The 16,491-nt window shown below is 36.4% G+C and overlaps 1 protein-coding gene across 1 annotated transcript; it reads right to left on the reverse strand.

The window, feature by feature from the left end:
- Nucleotides 1-437: 437 nt before the first annotated feature.
- On the reverse strand, nt 438-15,511 carry LOC125278715 (protein eva-1 homolog C-like). Its single transcript, XM_048208062.1, has 5 exons — nt 14,652-15,511; nt 13,240-13,363; nt 11,311-11,463; nt 3,524-3,667; nt 438-1,149 (listed from the first exon to the last, which is right to left on the reverse strand). The coding sequence occupies exons 2-5, from the start codon at nt 13,358-13,360 to the stop codon at nt 1,079-1,081; spliced, it is 489 nt and encodes a 162-aa protein (XP_048064019.1). The 5' UTR covers nt 13,361-13,363; nt 14,652-15,511; the 3' UTR covers nt 438-1,078.
- Nucleotides 15,512-16,491: the final 980 nt, after the last annotated feature.

The raw sequence follows: 16,491 nt of genomic DNA on the forward strand, positions 1-16,491 counted from the left end.
CGAGTTAGATTTGGTACATTATTATGGACAAAATGACATTGTACTTAAAAATCTTTACAGCTCCCTTTATCAGTCCATTTAAATGTTTCAAATACATAGACACAATATACATTATATTTAACATAAAAGACTGGCAGTATATAATGTTATTACAGTAAATGAATGCGCATTTTACAAATCGGGGGGGAGAAGGCGGCGCCTCCTTGATTGTCTTGTTAACATGACACAAAAATGCATTCCAAAAAAAAGAGTTTTTTTGACCCCTACACCCTTCCTCCCTTCGAAGCTCTCACTCCGGAGGGTGAACCCTTTGAAGGGATTAGGGCATAGGGATGAGCCCTTCCGAATGGAACGCAGGGTAGATTCGCTCCCTCGGTCAAAATCAAAGGAGCGAGGGTCTGTCCATATAAACTTCCCTCATCGACTTCACAAAGTGGAACGCACTTCAAAATGGCGGCAGGGATTCCCTCGAGGGGAAGTGCTTAGGGAAGTTTGCGAGTGCTTGTCTAAAAGTGGAATGGAACACAGCCTAAGAGACTTTAAAAACACTCAGATTGTGTGATTAGAAGGACGACTTTATTAGGTACACCTGATCAACTGCTCATTTACACAAATATCTAATCGGCCAATCAGACGGCAGCAACTCAATGCATTTAGGCATGTAGACATGTTCAAGACAATCTGCTGAAGTTCAAACAGAGCATCAGAATGAGGAAGAAAGGTGATTTAAATGATTTTGAACATGTCATGGTTGTTGGTGTCGGTCTGAGTATTTCAGAAACTGCTGATCTACTGGGATTTTCACACACAACCATCTCTAGGGTTTACAGAGAGTGGCCCAAAAAAGAGAAAATATCCAGTGAGTGTCAGTTCTGTGGGTGAAAATGCTTTGTTGATATCAGAGGAGAATGATCAGACTGGTTCAGCTGATAGAAAGACAATAGTAACTCAAATGAGCACTCGTTACAAACGAGGTGAAGAGCATCTCTGAACACACCTTGAAGCAGGTGAGCTACAGCAGCAGAAGACACACCGGTGACACTCCTGTCAGCTGAGAACCGCAAACTGAGGCTACAATTCACTCCGACTCAGCAAAACTGGACAATAGAAGATTGGAAAAATGTTTCCTGGTCTGATGAGTCTTGATTTCTGCTAGACATTCAGATGGAAGGGTCAGAATTTGGCATAAACAACATGGAAGTGAAGTGACACAGTGTCCCATACTCAGAATTTGTGCTCTGCATTTCACCCATCCAAGTGCACACACATCATAGCACTGAGTATTGAACACACACACACACACACACACACACACACACACACACACACACACACACACACACACACACACACACACACACACACACACACACACACACACACACACACTCAGTTCAGAGCGAGTGAGTACTGCCCTCTACTGTTCAAACACAATGTCTTTATCTGCACAAGAGAAGCTGATACCATATTCAAGTACTAATGAACAGGGTAAATATATTCCAAGGTGATTCAAAGATACAGTGGCATGAAAAAGTATGTGAACCCCTTGCAGAATCTGTGACAATGAGAATTATATTAATAAAATAAGAGGGATAATAAAAAATGCATGTTATTTTTTGTTTAGTACTGTCCTGAGTAAGATATTTTACATAAAAGATGTTTGCATTTAGTTCACAAGACAAAACAATAGCTGAATTTATTAAAATAACCCCATTCATAAGTATGTGAACCATTGATTCTCAATACTGTGTGTGGTTACCTGATGATCCACGACTGTTTTTATGTTTTGTGATGGTTGTTCATGAGTCTCTTGTTTGTCCTGAGCAGTTAAACTGAGCTCTGTTCTTCAGAAAAATCCTCCAGCTCCTGCAGATTCATCAGTTTTCAAGCATTTTTGCATATTTGAACCCTTATTTTGAGATTCATCTTTTCACACTGAGGACAACTGAGGGACTCAAACACAACTATTAAAGAAGGTTCAAACATTCACTGATGCTCCAGAAGGAAACATGATGCATTAAGAGCCGAGGGGTGAAAACTTTTGAATTCAAATATCAAGGTAAATTTTACTTAATTTTTCTGCCGGGAAACATGCAGGTATCTTCTGTTGGTTCCGAAGGGCAGTACTAAATGAAAAACAATGATATTTAAACAAAATAAGAAAAATTGTGACATCTTGTTCAAAAGTTTTCACCCCCCGACTCTTAATGCATCGTGTTTCCTTCTGGAGCATCAGTGAATGTTTGAACCTTTTTTAATAGTTGAGTTTGAGTCCCTCAGTTGTCCTCAGTGTGAAAAGATGGATCTCAAAATAAGGGTTCAAATATGCAAAAATGCTTGAAAACTGATGAATCTGCAGGAGCTGGAGGATTTTTCTGAAGAACAGAGCTCAGTTTAACTGCTCAGGACAAACAAGAGACTCATGAACAACCATCACAAAACATAAAAACAGTCGTGGATCATCAGGTAACCACATACAGTATTGAGAATCAATGGTTCACATGCTTATGAATGGGGTTATTTTAATAAATTCAGCTATTGTTTTGTCTTTGTGAACTAAATGCAAACATCTTTTATGTAAAATATCTTACTCAGGACAGTACTAAATAAAAAATAACATGCATTTTTTATTATCCCTCTTATTTTATTAAAATAATTCTCATTTTCACAGATTCTGCAAGGGGTTCACATACTTTTTCATGCCACTGTAACTGTAACAAACCAGCTGAGAAAATGAGATATGAGATACATTAAGTGCGACATTCAACTACATTTTACTATTTTATTCCTGTATATATTTGAATGCATTGAAAATCAGAACGTGAATGAATGACATTTTAAAAATTTAGGGCAGATTATACAAATTATTGTTTCTTTATTGTCTTTATAATTTGCTGGAAATTTAACAGAAATAACGCTGCTTTAATACTTTAATATTAAAATGTATTATATTTTTAATATAAAAAAATGTATACTATTTATTTTATTTAATATTTATAATTAAATAGATAATAAATATATAATAAATGTATAATACATAATATATTTTAATATAAAAATGTATACTATTTATTTTAAGTCTTATTTATAACAAAATGTATAATAAATATTTTATAATATAAGACAACAATATTTTTCTATTCTAATTAAAAGGTAAGGAATTTTATAATTGTTTAAATTAATATTTATTATATAGCATATAACTTGTTAAAAATATATACTTATTTTTAAGATACAAGTAAACAATATTTTCAGTGTTTTCTATTATTTTAGCAAAAAAATAAATCATTAAAAACAACACAAAAGCATTATTATAAGTTTGAAATATTTTCTCTTCTAATTCCCAATCGTTAGTTAAGTTATAAAAATATCTCCGTCACTAATAACTTTTTTAATTATGACAGCTGAGACATGGTTTGCAACTAATAACATAGAGTGGCCCGTTTATCACTGTAGTCTAGTTAATAACGGTGCATCAAGCTGCATTCATCTCCAGCTGTGTGTGTTCAGAAGTGTAACTCACCGCAGGTGTGGATCACGCTGAGGTATTTGCGGGTGCCACGGTAACAGGGGTCTCCAAACTCTTGTGTAGAGGCACGGACCACACAGGAGCGTTTCCCCTGGCAACGTGATGTCATCACCTGCAGAGCCACATCTGACGAGCAGTCTGGAATCACATGACAGATCAGGTGAGATCTCAAAATAAACACATACCATAGACTTATTGTTTATATAGATAAAGCCAATTGGTCACTGTGATTTTGCAAAGCAAGACATGTTCCTGGATTAACATCTTTAGTTGATCCTGGAACAACATTCCTGGCCAAAAACATATTCCTAACTCCTTTCCCTACCCCTAAACATTTTCCCTGAAATCAGAGGAAATATATATATAAGAATGGTGTAGATTGAATAGAGGTTCTCACCTGGTTTAACCCACATTTTCCCATGGTCATTAGGCTGAGACTTTTAGGCTCTTTTTAGAAATTTGACCTAATTCCTAAAATAGTATAAGGTAATTAAAGATATTAAATAGATATTAAATAGCAGTCCCATTAAATAGCTACTTTTTGTCAATACAATAAAGTTATGTGTTGGTATGAGCCACCACAGTCATTTAAAAACAAAAAATTCAGTAAGCTTCGGAGCATAATGAATCAGCATGTCGAATCAGCTGTTCGGAGCGCCAAAGTCACGTGATTTGACACGCGATCCGAATCATGATTCGACACGCTGATTCATAACGCTCCGAAGCTTCCTGAAGCAGTGTTTTGAAATCGGCCATCACTATATAACTCATTATTTAGTTTTTTTGGCGCACCAAAAATATTCTCGTCGCTTTATAATATTAATATTGAACCACTGTACTCACATGAACTGATTTAAATATGTTTTTAGTACATTAATGGATCTTGAGAGAGGAAATGTCATTGCTGGCTATTGAGGGCCCACTGAGCCATCGGATTTCAACAAAAATATCTTAATTTGCGTTCTGAAGGTGAACGAAGGTCTTACGGGTGTGGAACGGCATGAGGGTGAGTAATTAATGACATTATTTTTGGGTGAACTAACAATTTAAGAGCGCGCGCTACGAGCACAATAACGTCTGACAGGACTGGGAAGTTCATTTTTCTGAGGTCAGAGACTTTTTATTTCGTAACAAGTTACGAAAACAACATTAAATTAATGACAGACATATAGCCTGACAACATCTCTTCTGGCCGCTGATACTGAATCAGCAATGCGTTTTTCTCAGGCACTCTTGACTTAAACTGCGTCTGACAGAAGAGTCAACCGCTTTCACGCACGTCTTTCAAAATAAAAGTCTCGATTCAGAAAAAACATATTGACTGGACACCAGTTGAGAAACACTATTCGACTTAACGAATTACAGTATAATGACTGAAAACACAGTATTTGCTTTATTAATCATTTTTACAATTTATATAATTTTATAGCCAAATTTTTTGAAATTCACAATTTCCAATTGGAGATGCCCCTGAATGTACCCAGCTGATGGATTTGTCACTTCTAGAACAAATTTTGCCTGTATATTATATGAATAAGTTACTTTAGTATCATTATTATTAACAGTCTGAATTAGTTATTTTTATTTTTTGCATTTTTATTCTAATTTTTCTCAAGTTTTAGTCATTTTTATTAGGCTAGTTTATGTCTATATAGTTTTGGTATGAATGAATGAAAAATTAATGTCAGTTCATTTTTATTTCATACATCAAGCAAAACTAAATGAAAATGAGAAACATTTCTTGGCAAATATCTGATTTTTTTTTTTTTTTTTTATATTTCATTTTATTTCGGTTAACATTTATTAATAAAAAACATTTTTATATAACCTTGGTATGAATAAACACTCCTGAAGGTACCGTCACAGCTCTGAATAAATACAAAACTATATGAATGTGTTTTACTTCCACACACACAGAACAATAAAGCCACACAGTGAAGAACATCAAACAGTTTTACTACACAAGCACACAGGCATTTAACAGATAGCAGTGTGTGTGTGTGTGTGTGTTCATGTTTGGGCTTGTCGTCCGCCCATCATTATGTGTCTTTACCGCTTGATTCTGCGGGGGAGGATGAAACTGCAGCCGCCGGTCAGAACTGCAGATGGCAAAATGCTCACAAAAACATACAGCGTGTTCATTTGAGACAAACTTGGCTTTAAACACCTTTAAAAATGCCCTATAATTATATCATTTCGTGAAAGTACTTCAAAGACTCACCCTATTTTTGTCTGTATTCATTATTTGTCAGTGCTGCTTTTCTTCTTGTTTCAATCGTCTGAATATGTTTCAGAGATCTGATGTCACTAAGCTGACAATCTGCAGGTTATTTGATCCTCAAAAGCATTTGCTGTATCTTGCTCACACAACTTCATTTCCTAGTGAACTAATAATGCTTTTATTTCAGGAACTTCAGTTAGCCAATCAGATTAGAGCTGGCCAGATTGAGAAGGTGCTTTCCAGAGAGTAATATCAATCAGACGGTCAATGAATGGACGGCTAACACCAACAGACTGCTACTGTAGATCACCAGAAAGTGGAAAATATCATAGCCGTCATATACGGGGGATGAACAACATTACTACTCCTATAATCAGTGTTGTTATTGTTAACTAAAACTTACTTTAAAAATGTGAAATAAGTTGAAGCACTAAAATGATAAAATAAAATAAAACAAAAAAATATAAACAAAATAAGACAAAAAAATATTTAAAAATCTAATAAAAATTACAAAGCAGAACAAAATTACTATAAATTAAACTAATTAAAATAAAAAAATTCAAGCTAATTCAAAATATAAAAACTATAAATTAAAATAACAGCCTTCTATTAAATATATTAATATTTATATATATATATATATATATATATATATATATATATATATATATATATATATATATAAATATAAACCCAAATTATATTATAATTTTTAAATATTTTTTTTTGTTTTAATGTCATTTGTAATCTTTTCATTATCTTTTTTAGAATAAATTAGAATGAGAAAATACTACTAAAAAATAATTCAACAAATTATTTTACAAATTTATTATTATAATTATTTCATATTTCAACCTGGATCACCTGGAATAAATAGCAATTAGGCATATATATATATATATATATATATATATATATTTTTTTTTTTTACAAACACAATGCCATATAAAGAGAACAGTAACACAAAATTGTGAGGTCAAAGGTCATCATCTATACTTACAAAAGGGGGGTTGCAATAGAAAACCATTTTTAGTTCCCCAAAGAACCGTGAACAGTTCTAAAAAAGAACATTTTTTTTTCTAAATTGTAAAGAACATTTAAAAAAACTTTTCCACAATTAAAAACTTTTTGGAATGTAAAGGTTCTATGAATGTTTAAAGTTCTTCATGGAACTATCAATACCAATAAAGAACCTTTATTTTTAAGCATGTACAGCCCGTCAATGGTTAAAAATGCATCTGTCCACTAGTTAAGCGTTAAGAAAGAGTCCACATGGGTCAGAATTACACCAGAACCAGAAGTGACACAGAACACCCACACCGAGAGTGACAGCCCATTTATACAAATCCATTAACACAAAGCACAAAGACTTGACATAACCATCACTCACTGAAGATCTGAAGACCGGAGACACGTCGTCACCTCAGGACTAATGGCTTCAACAAATGTCAGAGGTCGAAGGTCACAGAATCGTGTTAGTAAACAGAGACCTGCTCGCTGATAGAGATCTGATTTATGAATGGCATAACCAGCCAGTGTTGTCAAAGTTAAATTTGAGTAAACTATTTATTGGGCTGCTGGGACGCATCACCTGTCTCACACTGACGATGTCGCTTATGACAAACCTGGATCTGCACGGATCTAACGGTTCTTCTCTAGAGCTCTAGTTCTGGTTGAGCACATACAGAAACTGGATCCACCTGAGAGAAAAACCCCGGGGTCACTTTCAGTCCTTCATCACACACGCTCGAATCTGAGTTTACAGCTCTGTGTGGGGGAAATATGGGGTGTGGGAACTGTACAGAAGCCCATGGAGGCCATGTGTTTTATTCTTCCGTGAGTAAGTGCTAGATACACTACTGTTCAAAAGCTTTGAAATTTAGGATGCATTAGCAGATCACATTAATTACATGTCTAAATGGAGATGGAGATCATAATTAATAGCATAATAGGTATAATTAGTTTCTTTAACTTCTATATTCATAGTTAATTTGTAAGGAATTTAAATTAAAGTGCTCAAAATTAAGGACTGAAACATTTAGGGCCCTATAATACACCCGGTGCAATCATTTTCACATCCTGCGCCACATTGTTTAAATAGCAAATGCATTTGCGCCCATTTGTGCGCCCATGGGCGTGCTGGTCTGAAATTGAGGTGTGTTCAGGTGCATTGTTGGCATGTTGCTATTTTGAGGCAACTGAAAACGAATGCACCATTGACCAACTGAAACATGGTCTAAAGTCAATGACGCAATATTTTTTTGTTATTTAAAGAGTGTGTTAGTAATATGCACCTATATGCGGGTGCACAACGCGCGTACACTCTTCATTTTACACACACAGGGATGCACAACAGCACACAAACATGCCAAATATTAAAAATTAAAATATTACAATGTAAAAGATTATTATTGTGTGCATAAAGATCCTTTGGTGGAATCCGGCTTTTCTCGTTGAAAAATAATATTATCCAACACTATAAATTTTCACAATCCAACCAAATTCTGATGGATAAAAATCAAATCCTGCTGCTGAATATTCTGTCTTATGCAAAATCAAATGTGTTTAAGGTCTAACAGTCTTTAAGTTCTGATTGATTCAGTTTTAATGGCTTTAATGACCTTTAACTCTACAGATGGAGGTTCTTGAGCCGCTTCTGGTGAAACACTTTCAGTCTTTACCTGACAGGAAGTCCAGAGAGAAAAACAGACCCCATTAACCTCGTCATTGAGTGTGGTGTCAGAGTGATTAGTCAAGCACTGGTTAAGAGGGTGTTGTTCTCTCTCGCCCACACCCACCCACACACACATACACAGGTTTCCATGTTTTATGGGGACTTCCATAGACATAATGATTTTTATACTGTACAAACTTATATTCTATCCCCTAACACTAACCCTACTCATCACAGAAAACTTTCTGCATTTCTACATTTTCAAAAAAACATCACTTGGTATGATTTATAAGCTGTTTTCCTCATATGTGGACCAAAAAATGTTGGCATGTTGACATTTTGTCCCAATAACTTTGCCCCCCCCCCCCCCCCCACACACACACACCCTCCAGGAGTGTAAGAGGAGATGAGATAAGCTGATACTCAAGACAAAAAGAGAGTGACGTTCTAACTGAATTTCCTCCCACACATCCGAGAAGTTTCCTTGAATTCAAGCATGTTCCTGGCGGAGCACTTCCCCAGAACAGGCACAAAACGACACAGTTTGATTCTTTGATGCTGGAACAATAACAATGAGACGGACTGACAGCATCATATTCCACACGCACAGATACAAACACAAACATGTAGAAACAGGAGAAATGAAGCAGTGAAGCCAAACACCTGAGATGATGTGATGTCATTCACATTTGCACAGGTGTTGTAGGATCTGTGTGTGTATGTGTGTTTGTGTAGATGTTTACTGTAGGTAATTGCATAAGAGGTAGTTAATTGCATAAGAGGTATAATATATATATATATTTATATATATATATATATATATATATATATATATATATATACACACACACAAACCCGATTCCAAAAAAGTTGGGACACTGTACAAATTGTGAATAAAAAAGGAATGCAATAATTTAAAAATCTCATAAACTTATATTTTATTCACAATAGAATATAGATAACATATCAAATGTTGAAAGTGAGACATTTTGAAATGTCATGCCAAATATTGGCTCATTTTGGATTTCATGAGAGCTACACATTCCAAAAAAGTTGGGACAGGTAGCAATAAGAGGCCGGAAAAGTTAAATGTACATATAAGGAACAGCTGGAGGACCAATTTGCAACTTATTAGGTCAATTGGCAACATGATTGGGTATAAAAAGAGCCTCTCAGAGTGGCAGTGTCTCTCAGAAGTCAAGATGGGCAGAGGATCACCAATTCCCCCAATGCTGCGGCGAAAAATAGTGGAGCAATATCAGAAAGGAGTTTCTCAGAGAAAAATTGCAAAGAGTTTGAAGTTATCATCATCTACAGTGCATAATATCATCCAAAGATTCAGAGAATCTGGAACAATCTCTGTGCGTAAGGGTCAAGGCCGGAAAACCATACTGGACACCCGTGATCTTCGGGACCTTAGACGGCACTGCATCACATACAGGAATGCTACTGTAATGGAAATCACAACATGGGCTCAGGAATACTTCCAGAAAACATTGTCGGTGAACACAATCCACCGTGCCATTCGCCGTTGCCGGCTAAAACTCTATAGGTCAAAAAATAAGCCATTTCTAAACATGATCCAGAAGCGCAGGCGTTTTCTCTGGGCCAAGGCTCATTTAAAATGGACTGTGGCAAAGTGGAAAACTGTTCTGTGGTCAGACGAATCAAAATTTTGAAGTTCTTTTTGGAAAACGGGGACGCCATGTCATCCGGACTAAAGAGGACAAGGACAACCCAAGTTGTTATCAGCGCTCAGTTCAGAAGCCTGCATCTCTGATGGTATGGGGTTGCATGAGTGCGTGTGGCATGGGCAGCTTACACATCTGGAAAGGCACCATCAATGCTGAAAGGTATATCCAAGTTCTAGAACAACATATGCTCCCATCCAGACGTCGTCTCTTTCAGGGAAGACCTTGCATTTTCCAACATGACAATGCTGGACCACATACTGCATCAATTACAACATCATGGTTGCGTAGAAGAAGGATCCAGGTACTGAAATGGCCAGCCTGCAGTCCAGATCTTTCACCCATAGAAAACATTTGGCGCATCATAAAGAGGAAGATGCGACAAAGACCTAAGACAGTTGAGCAACTAGAAGCCTGTATTAGACAAGAATGGGACAACATTCCTATTCCTAAACTTGAGCAACTTGTCTCCTCAGTCCCCAGACGTTTGCAGACTGTTATAAAAAGAAGAGGGGATGCCACACAGTGGTAAACATGGCCTTGTCCCAACTTTTTTGAGATGTGTTGATGCCATGACATTTAAAATCCCTTAAAATGATACATTTTCTCAGTTTAAACATTTGATGTCATCTATGTTGTATTCTGAATAAAATATTGAAATTTGAAACTTCCACATCATTGCATTCTGTTTTTATTCACAATTTGTACAGTGTCCCAACTTTTTTGGAATCGGGTTTGTGTATATATATATATATATATATATATATATATATATATATTTATGTATTATCATTAACTAAATCTATTAAAAACATTTACTAAATGAAAATAAGAAATTTTGCCTTAGCAAAAAACTAAAATAAGTATTAAAGTAATAAACTAAAATTAACTAAAACTGAAATAAAAATAAATGAAACAAATAGCAATATATAAATAAGCAAAAAAGTAATAAAATGACAAAAACACATAAAATTACTAAAAACAATAAACAAAAATATTTAACATGAAAACTAAAAATATAAAAAAGCTAATTCAAAATACAACTATAATAAAACTAAAATAACAACTAATATATATAGTGTTCTTGATTTAAAGGAACACTAATATGCTCAGAATTCACAAGGATTTGAAAACAAAACTTTCATTGATTCACAGTTGAATCTGGTGAAAATGAGAAATGAGTCTGAGCTCTCACCGACAGACGGCGCTCTCCGGTGGTGTGGAGGACACTCCAGCGTGCCCTGCTGCGTGCGGCCAAACATGGCGGAATAAACCACGATTTGCATCCCCGTCTTACAGCCCAAGCGCAACCGCTCCCCTTCACACACCACTTTACTCTTATACTCATCTGGAGAGAGAACACACACACAGTCATCATGAAACGACATACACAAACCAATTTACTTTTAAAATATATTAAAATAGAAAACAGTTATTTCACAAAATAACAGTTTTTCGTGTATTTTGATCAAATGCACTACTTTTCAGTAGAAAACAATAAAATATTATTAAAATTTAAAATTTGTTCTATTTGAGTATATTTTGAAATTTACGAAAGCCCCTAATAGTGTCGTTATTCAGCTCAAGTCAGTTCAGTGTTGATTCAGTTCAGTTCAATAACTGTGTAAAGTTCATCAGTTATACAAAGAATTTAATTCAGCTATAAGCAGCTCTACAGCAGACAATAGTGTGATTATTCAACTCAACTCAGTGTGTGTCTATATCTGTGGAGCTTTAACAGACACAGTGACCTGTAACTGAGGTACAGGGGTTTATTTGTCAGACCTGCATGAGAAAAAGGACAGAAAGCGGACAGATTTCTCTCTGCTCAGCTAACAGAACACAAAAACCTGCTGAAAGCAGCCAATAGAGGAGAGATGCAGTCATATAGTGGACGTGTGCGTGCGTGCGTATACATGTACCTTAAAGGTGCCATCGAACGTTTTTTTACAAGATGTAATATAAGTCTAAGGTGTCTCCTGTATGTGTTTGTGAAGTTTCAGCTCAAAATACCCCATAGATTTTTTTAAATCAATTTTTTTAACTGCCTGTTTTGGGGCATAATTAGAAATGTGCTGATTCAGGCTGCGGCCCCTTTAATTGCTTGCGCTCTCTGCCCCCCTCCCGAGCTCTCGATTCTATCATTGCATAAACAAAGTTCACACAGCTAATATAACCCTCAAAATGGATCTTTACAAAGTGTTCGTCATGCAGCATGTCTAATCGCGTAAGTATGGTATTTATTTGGATGTTTACATTTGATTCTGAATGAGTTTGGGGCTATGCTCCGTCGCTAACGGCTAATGCTACACTGTTGGAGAGATTTATAAAGAATGAAGTTGTGTTTATGCATTATACAGACTGCAAGTGTTTAATAATGAAAATAGCGACGGCTCTTGTCTCCGTGAATACAGTAGTAAACGATAGTAACTTTAACCACATTTAACAGTACATTAGCAACATGCTAACTAAACATTTAGAAAGACAATTTACAAATATCACTAAAAATATCATGATATCATGGATCATGTCAGTTATTATTGCTCCATCTGCCATTTTTCACTGTTGTCTTGCTTGCTTACCTAGTCTGATGATTCAGCTGTGCACAGATCCAGACGTTAATACTGGCTGCCCTTGTCTAATGCCTTGAACATGGGCTGGCATATGCAAATATTGGGGTCATACATATTAATGATCCCGACTGTTACGTGTTATGTTGAGATTCGCCTGTTCTTCGGAGGTCTTTTAAACAAATGAGATTTACATAAGAAAGAGGAAACAATGGAGTTTGAAACTCACTGTATGTCATTTCCATGTACTGAACTCTTGTTATTCAACTATGCCAAGGTAAATTCAATTTTTAATTCTAGGGCACCTTTAATCGAAAATAAGCTTTTTTTTTTAAGATTTTGAATGTTAAAATCGGGATCTCCTGGAAAAAAGGTTGGGAACCACTGGGTTAGAGTTAGGTTATAGTATTTATATACCTAGCCGCATATAAAAATATAAGTCTATACATTTTCTCATTTAGATAGCCAAGTAAATGTGTGTGTGTGTGTGTGTGTGTGTGTGTGTGTGTGTGTGTGTGTGTGTGTGTGTGTGTGTGTGTGTGTGAGAAACTCACTCGGCCTGCACTTGTACTGCACACTGAGGTATTTGCTGACGGTCGGGCAGGGGTCCGTCCCAAACAAACGACTGTTGACAAGAACCTGACATCTCCGCCTGTCCTCACATTCATCCAACATCTTCTGCAGCCAGACAGACAGACACAGACACACAGACAGCTCTTTGAATGGCATGTTTTCATTCAGGTAAATACATTCCACGCCTTTCGTTTTCCCCCACAGAAGATTCCTTCTCTCTGGGCATAAAAAATTTTACTCCAGCGCACAGTGCTATACATGTGTGTGTTTATAGCATGTGGTTTCACCAAGCGTGCAACCGTAAATCACGGGTGCGTGGGCTGTCACAGAAGCGGCAGTTCAAACCAGCTACTGCCACGTTGTGTGTCGCAACACATTTAAATGCACAAAAACAAAATACAGCCTCATTATGATGTAACACTGGACCACACACATAGAGTGAATTCACATTCACAAATAAGATATGAAGAACTTTCCATCTATTAAAGTCAAAATGAAACAGTGTTTGGCAAGGTTCTCTCAAAGTTATTAAAAAAAGTTATGGTCTTTAATAATGTTTGCACAAACAGATGCATCATTCATGGAAAGTTTTTTCTGAAATTTTTTTTAAAGGGCCACTTTTTACAAGATGTAATATAAGTCTCTGGTGTCCCAAAATGTGTCTGTGAAGTTTCCGCTCAAAATACCCCACATATCATTTATTATAGCTTGTCAAATTTGCCCCTATTTGGGTGTGAGTAAAAACACGCTGTTTTTGTGTGTGTCCCTTTAAATGCAAATGAGCTGCTGCTCTCGGTCCACTTTCCAGAAGAGGGCGGAGCTTTAACAGCTCGCGCTTCGGTTGCTCAACAACAACAAAGCTGGAGAATCTCACGCAGCCAAAATGACAAAGATGTTTAGCCTTACATTGTTCAAACCGGAGTCGACACTGATGGACAGACTCAGGAAGAAATTACTTTTAGAATGAAACTGGACGTTTCTGAATGGTTAGTGGATAAATTTATGTAGTTGCTGTGGAGTTGATTCAACTCATCCACTAGCATGTGCCGTCATGTTAATCTTTTGTGCAAATCCAGCGTTGAATTGACCCTCGTTTGTGAAGCAGTCCAGAATCTATGGAGAGTCTTATGTTCGTTGGTTCATCAAAAAAACAAAAAAACATAATAAAATAAAATAAAATTATTACATGATAAACTTAAAAAAACTTAGAAAAGTTATCGTACTAATATTACCAAAAAAAAAATAAAAAATTAAAGCTAATAATAATATTATAAAATATTATAAAAATAAATATGAATTAATACTATAATAGTATATAAATAATACTAATATAGCACTGTCTGGAATTGAATAGATCGTTTTATTTAATCACTCTTATTTCATCGTGTATTACCTGCAAAGATGTTGACACATGACAGGAAGTGATGTCATTCACTGAGTGTGCTCCAGCACTGCTATAAGTGGATGGGCACTGAAGTGAGTGGGTGGGGTCTCGTCCGCCGTAGAAAGCCGATTGGACGGTGATGGAGGTTCTGGGCGGGCAGCGGACAGTCAGGAATTCTCCGTCACACGCCTGTTCGGTGTAATTCCTCAGCACACGGGACAGATAACCTTCCACAGAAAGACAACACAGCTGTTATTATCGTTCACTGTAAACTATCATCTTCTCACATATCTCATTTTCAAATTCTGAAAAAAATAAACATGGTCAAACATGAGAGTGTTGCTGAGGTGTTCCTGACTCACTCAATAAATTATAAATGAACCACATCAGTACTATTAAATAAGTGCTTTACTTTCTGTTTAAGTAGGTTCAACAAAGAAAGTGTTTTATCCTAACAGTCCACCTTCACAACGGAAAGAAGCGATTTACACAAACGCTTCCGTGCTGAGTGAGTGATGTCAGCTCTGTTCATCAAAGGAATAATGGAGACACGGACACACAAAGCACTAAACATTACCTCAATATACACAACCAGCCCAGACCTGTAGGGATCAGACCACCAAAGGCTCAGTACACTCGCTCACACATGTTGGGTTTTCATGTTTTATGGGGACTTTCCATAGACATAATGATTTTTATACTGCACAAACTGTATATTCTATGCCCTAACCATAAACGTACTCACAGAAAACTTTCTGCATTTTTAAATAAAAAAAATCTCCCCACAAGGGCAAGGATTTCAGATATTGCCAATCTTTGTGGGGACATTTTGTCCCAATAACGTAGGGTTTGCCAGGACCACACACATCCTCCTTCATCCTCTATGAGAGCAAAGAAAACTGCTCTATTTTTCTTCACGGTCACCGCAGTTAAACACAGTTACAGTAATAAGACCACAGAGCTCAGGGGGCGGGGCTTATGACACGAGTAAACAATCCCTCATGATGTTTAATCAAAATAAAGATGATTTATTTTGCAGTGCTCTATTTTCCTCCCTCTCGCAGCATCTCTTCTCTTCTTTGACGTTGTGTTTACTGGCACGAGGGCGGAGCCACCTGTCAATCACATGAGATGGACCAATAGCAATCCAATAATTCAATCAGTTTCTGATGGACAAAATCAAGTCCCGCCCAACATTTGTTCTTGTTTGAGAAGCTGTTTCACTCGGATATATGTCACAATAGGTAAGAAAAGGCTTGCAACTTCCGTTTCATGCCGACTTTAAGAGGAAAAAGTGTTTTAAAAGGTGTACGGTTATAGGATGTACGTTAATGACAACATTCACATCAAATAATAATATACTATTTATAATACATGGAGAGAGCTTTTCATTAGGATGGGAGTTTCCTGGTTACTGCACGCCTTTTTATTATAATTTATAATAAACTAATAGCAATCAATTATACATGTAAAAGAAATGCAAAACAGAATCATGGTCACCATGATTTAACGTGCTGTAATCGGCCTCAGATAAATAACAAAGATACTCAAATGCATTCATAATGATGTGCTCTAGATGAAAGAATAATGAAATAATAATGTAATACAGAAGGCCTGTTCTCCCGCTCATGAAAGGAATGCTGTACAATCCACTCGGGATTCCTTGGAGTGCTTTAGGCTTTCCGAACACAATCCCTCCTGCTATTGTTCTCGGAAAGAAGCCAACATTCCAGCCGCTGACTGACAGCTCCTCTCACCAATCACGGCTCAAATGACAGACAACACCTGCGTGGGATCTCCAATCAGAGAACGGCCTCTAGGCCACCGATCACACAAATATGAAGCGCTT

The sequence above is a fragment of the Megalobrama amblycephala genome, linkage group LG11, assembly GCF_018812025.1.
Source record: "Megalobrama amblycephala isolate DHTTF-2021 linkage group LG11, ASM1881202v1, whole genome shotgun sequence".
Classification (NCBI taxonomy): Eukaryota; Metazoa; Chordata; class Actinopteri; order Cypriniformes; family Xenocyprididae; genus Megalobrama; species Megalobrama amblycephala.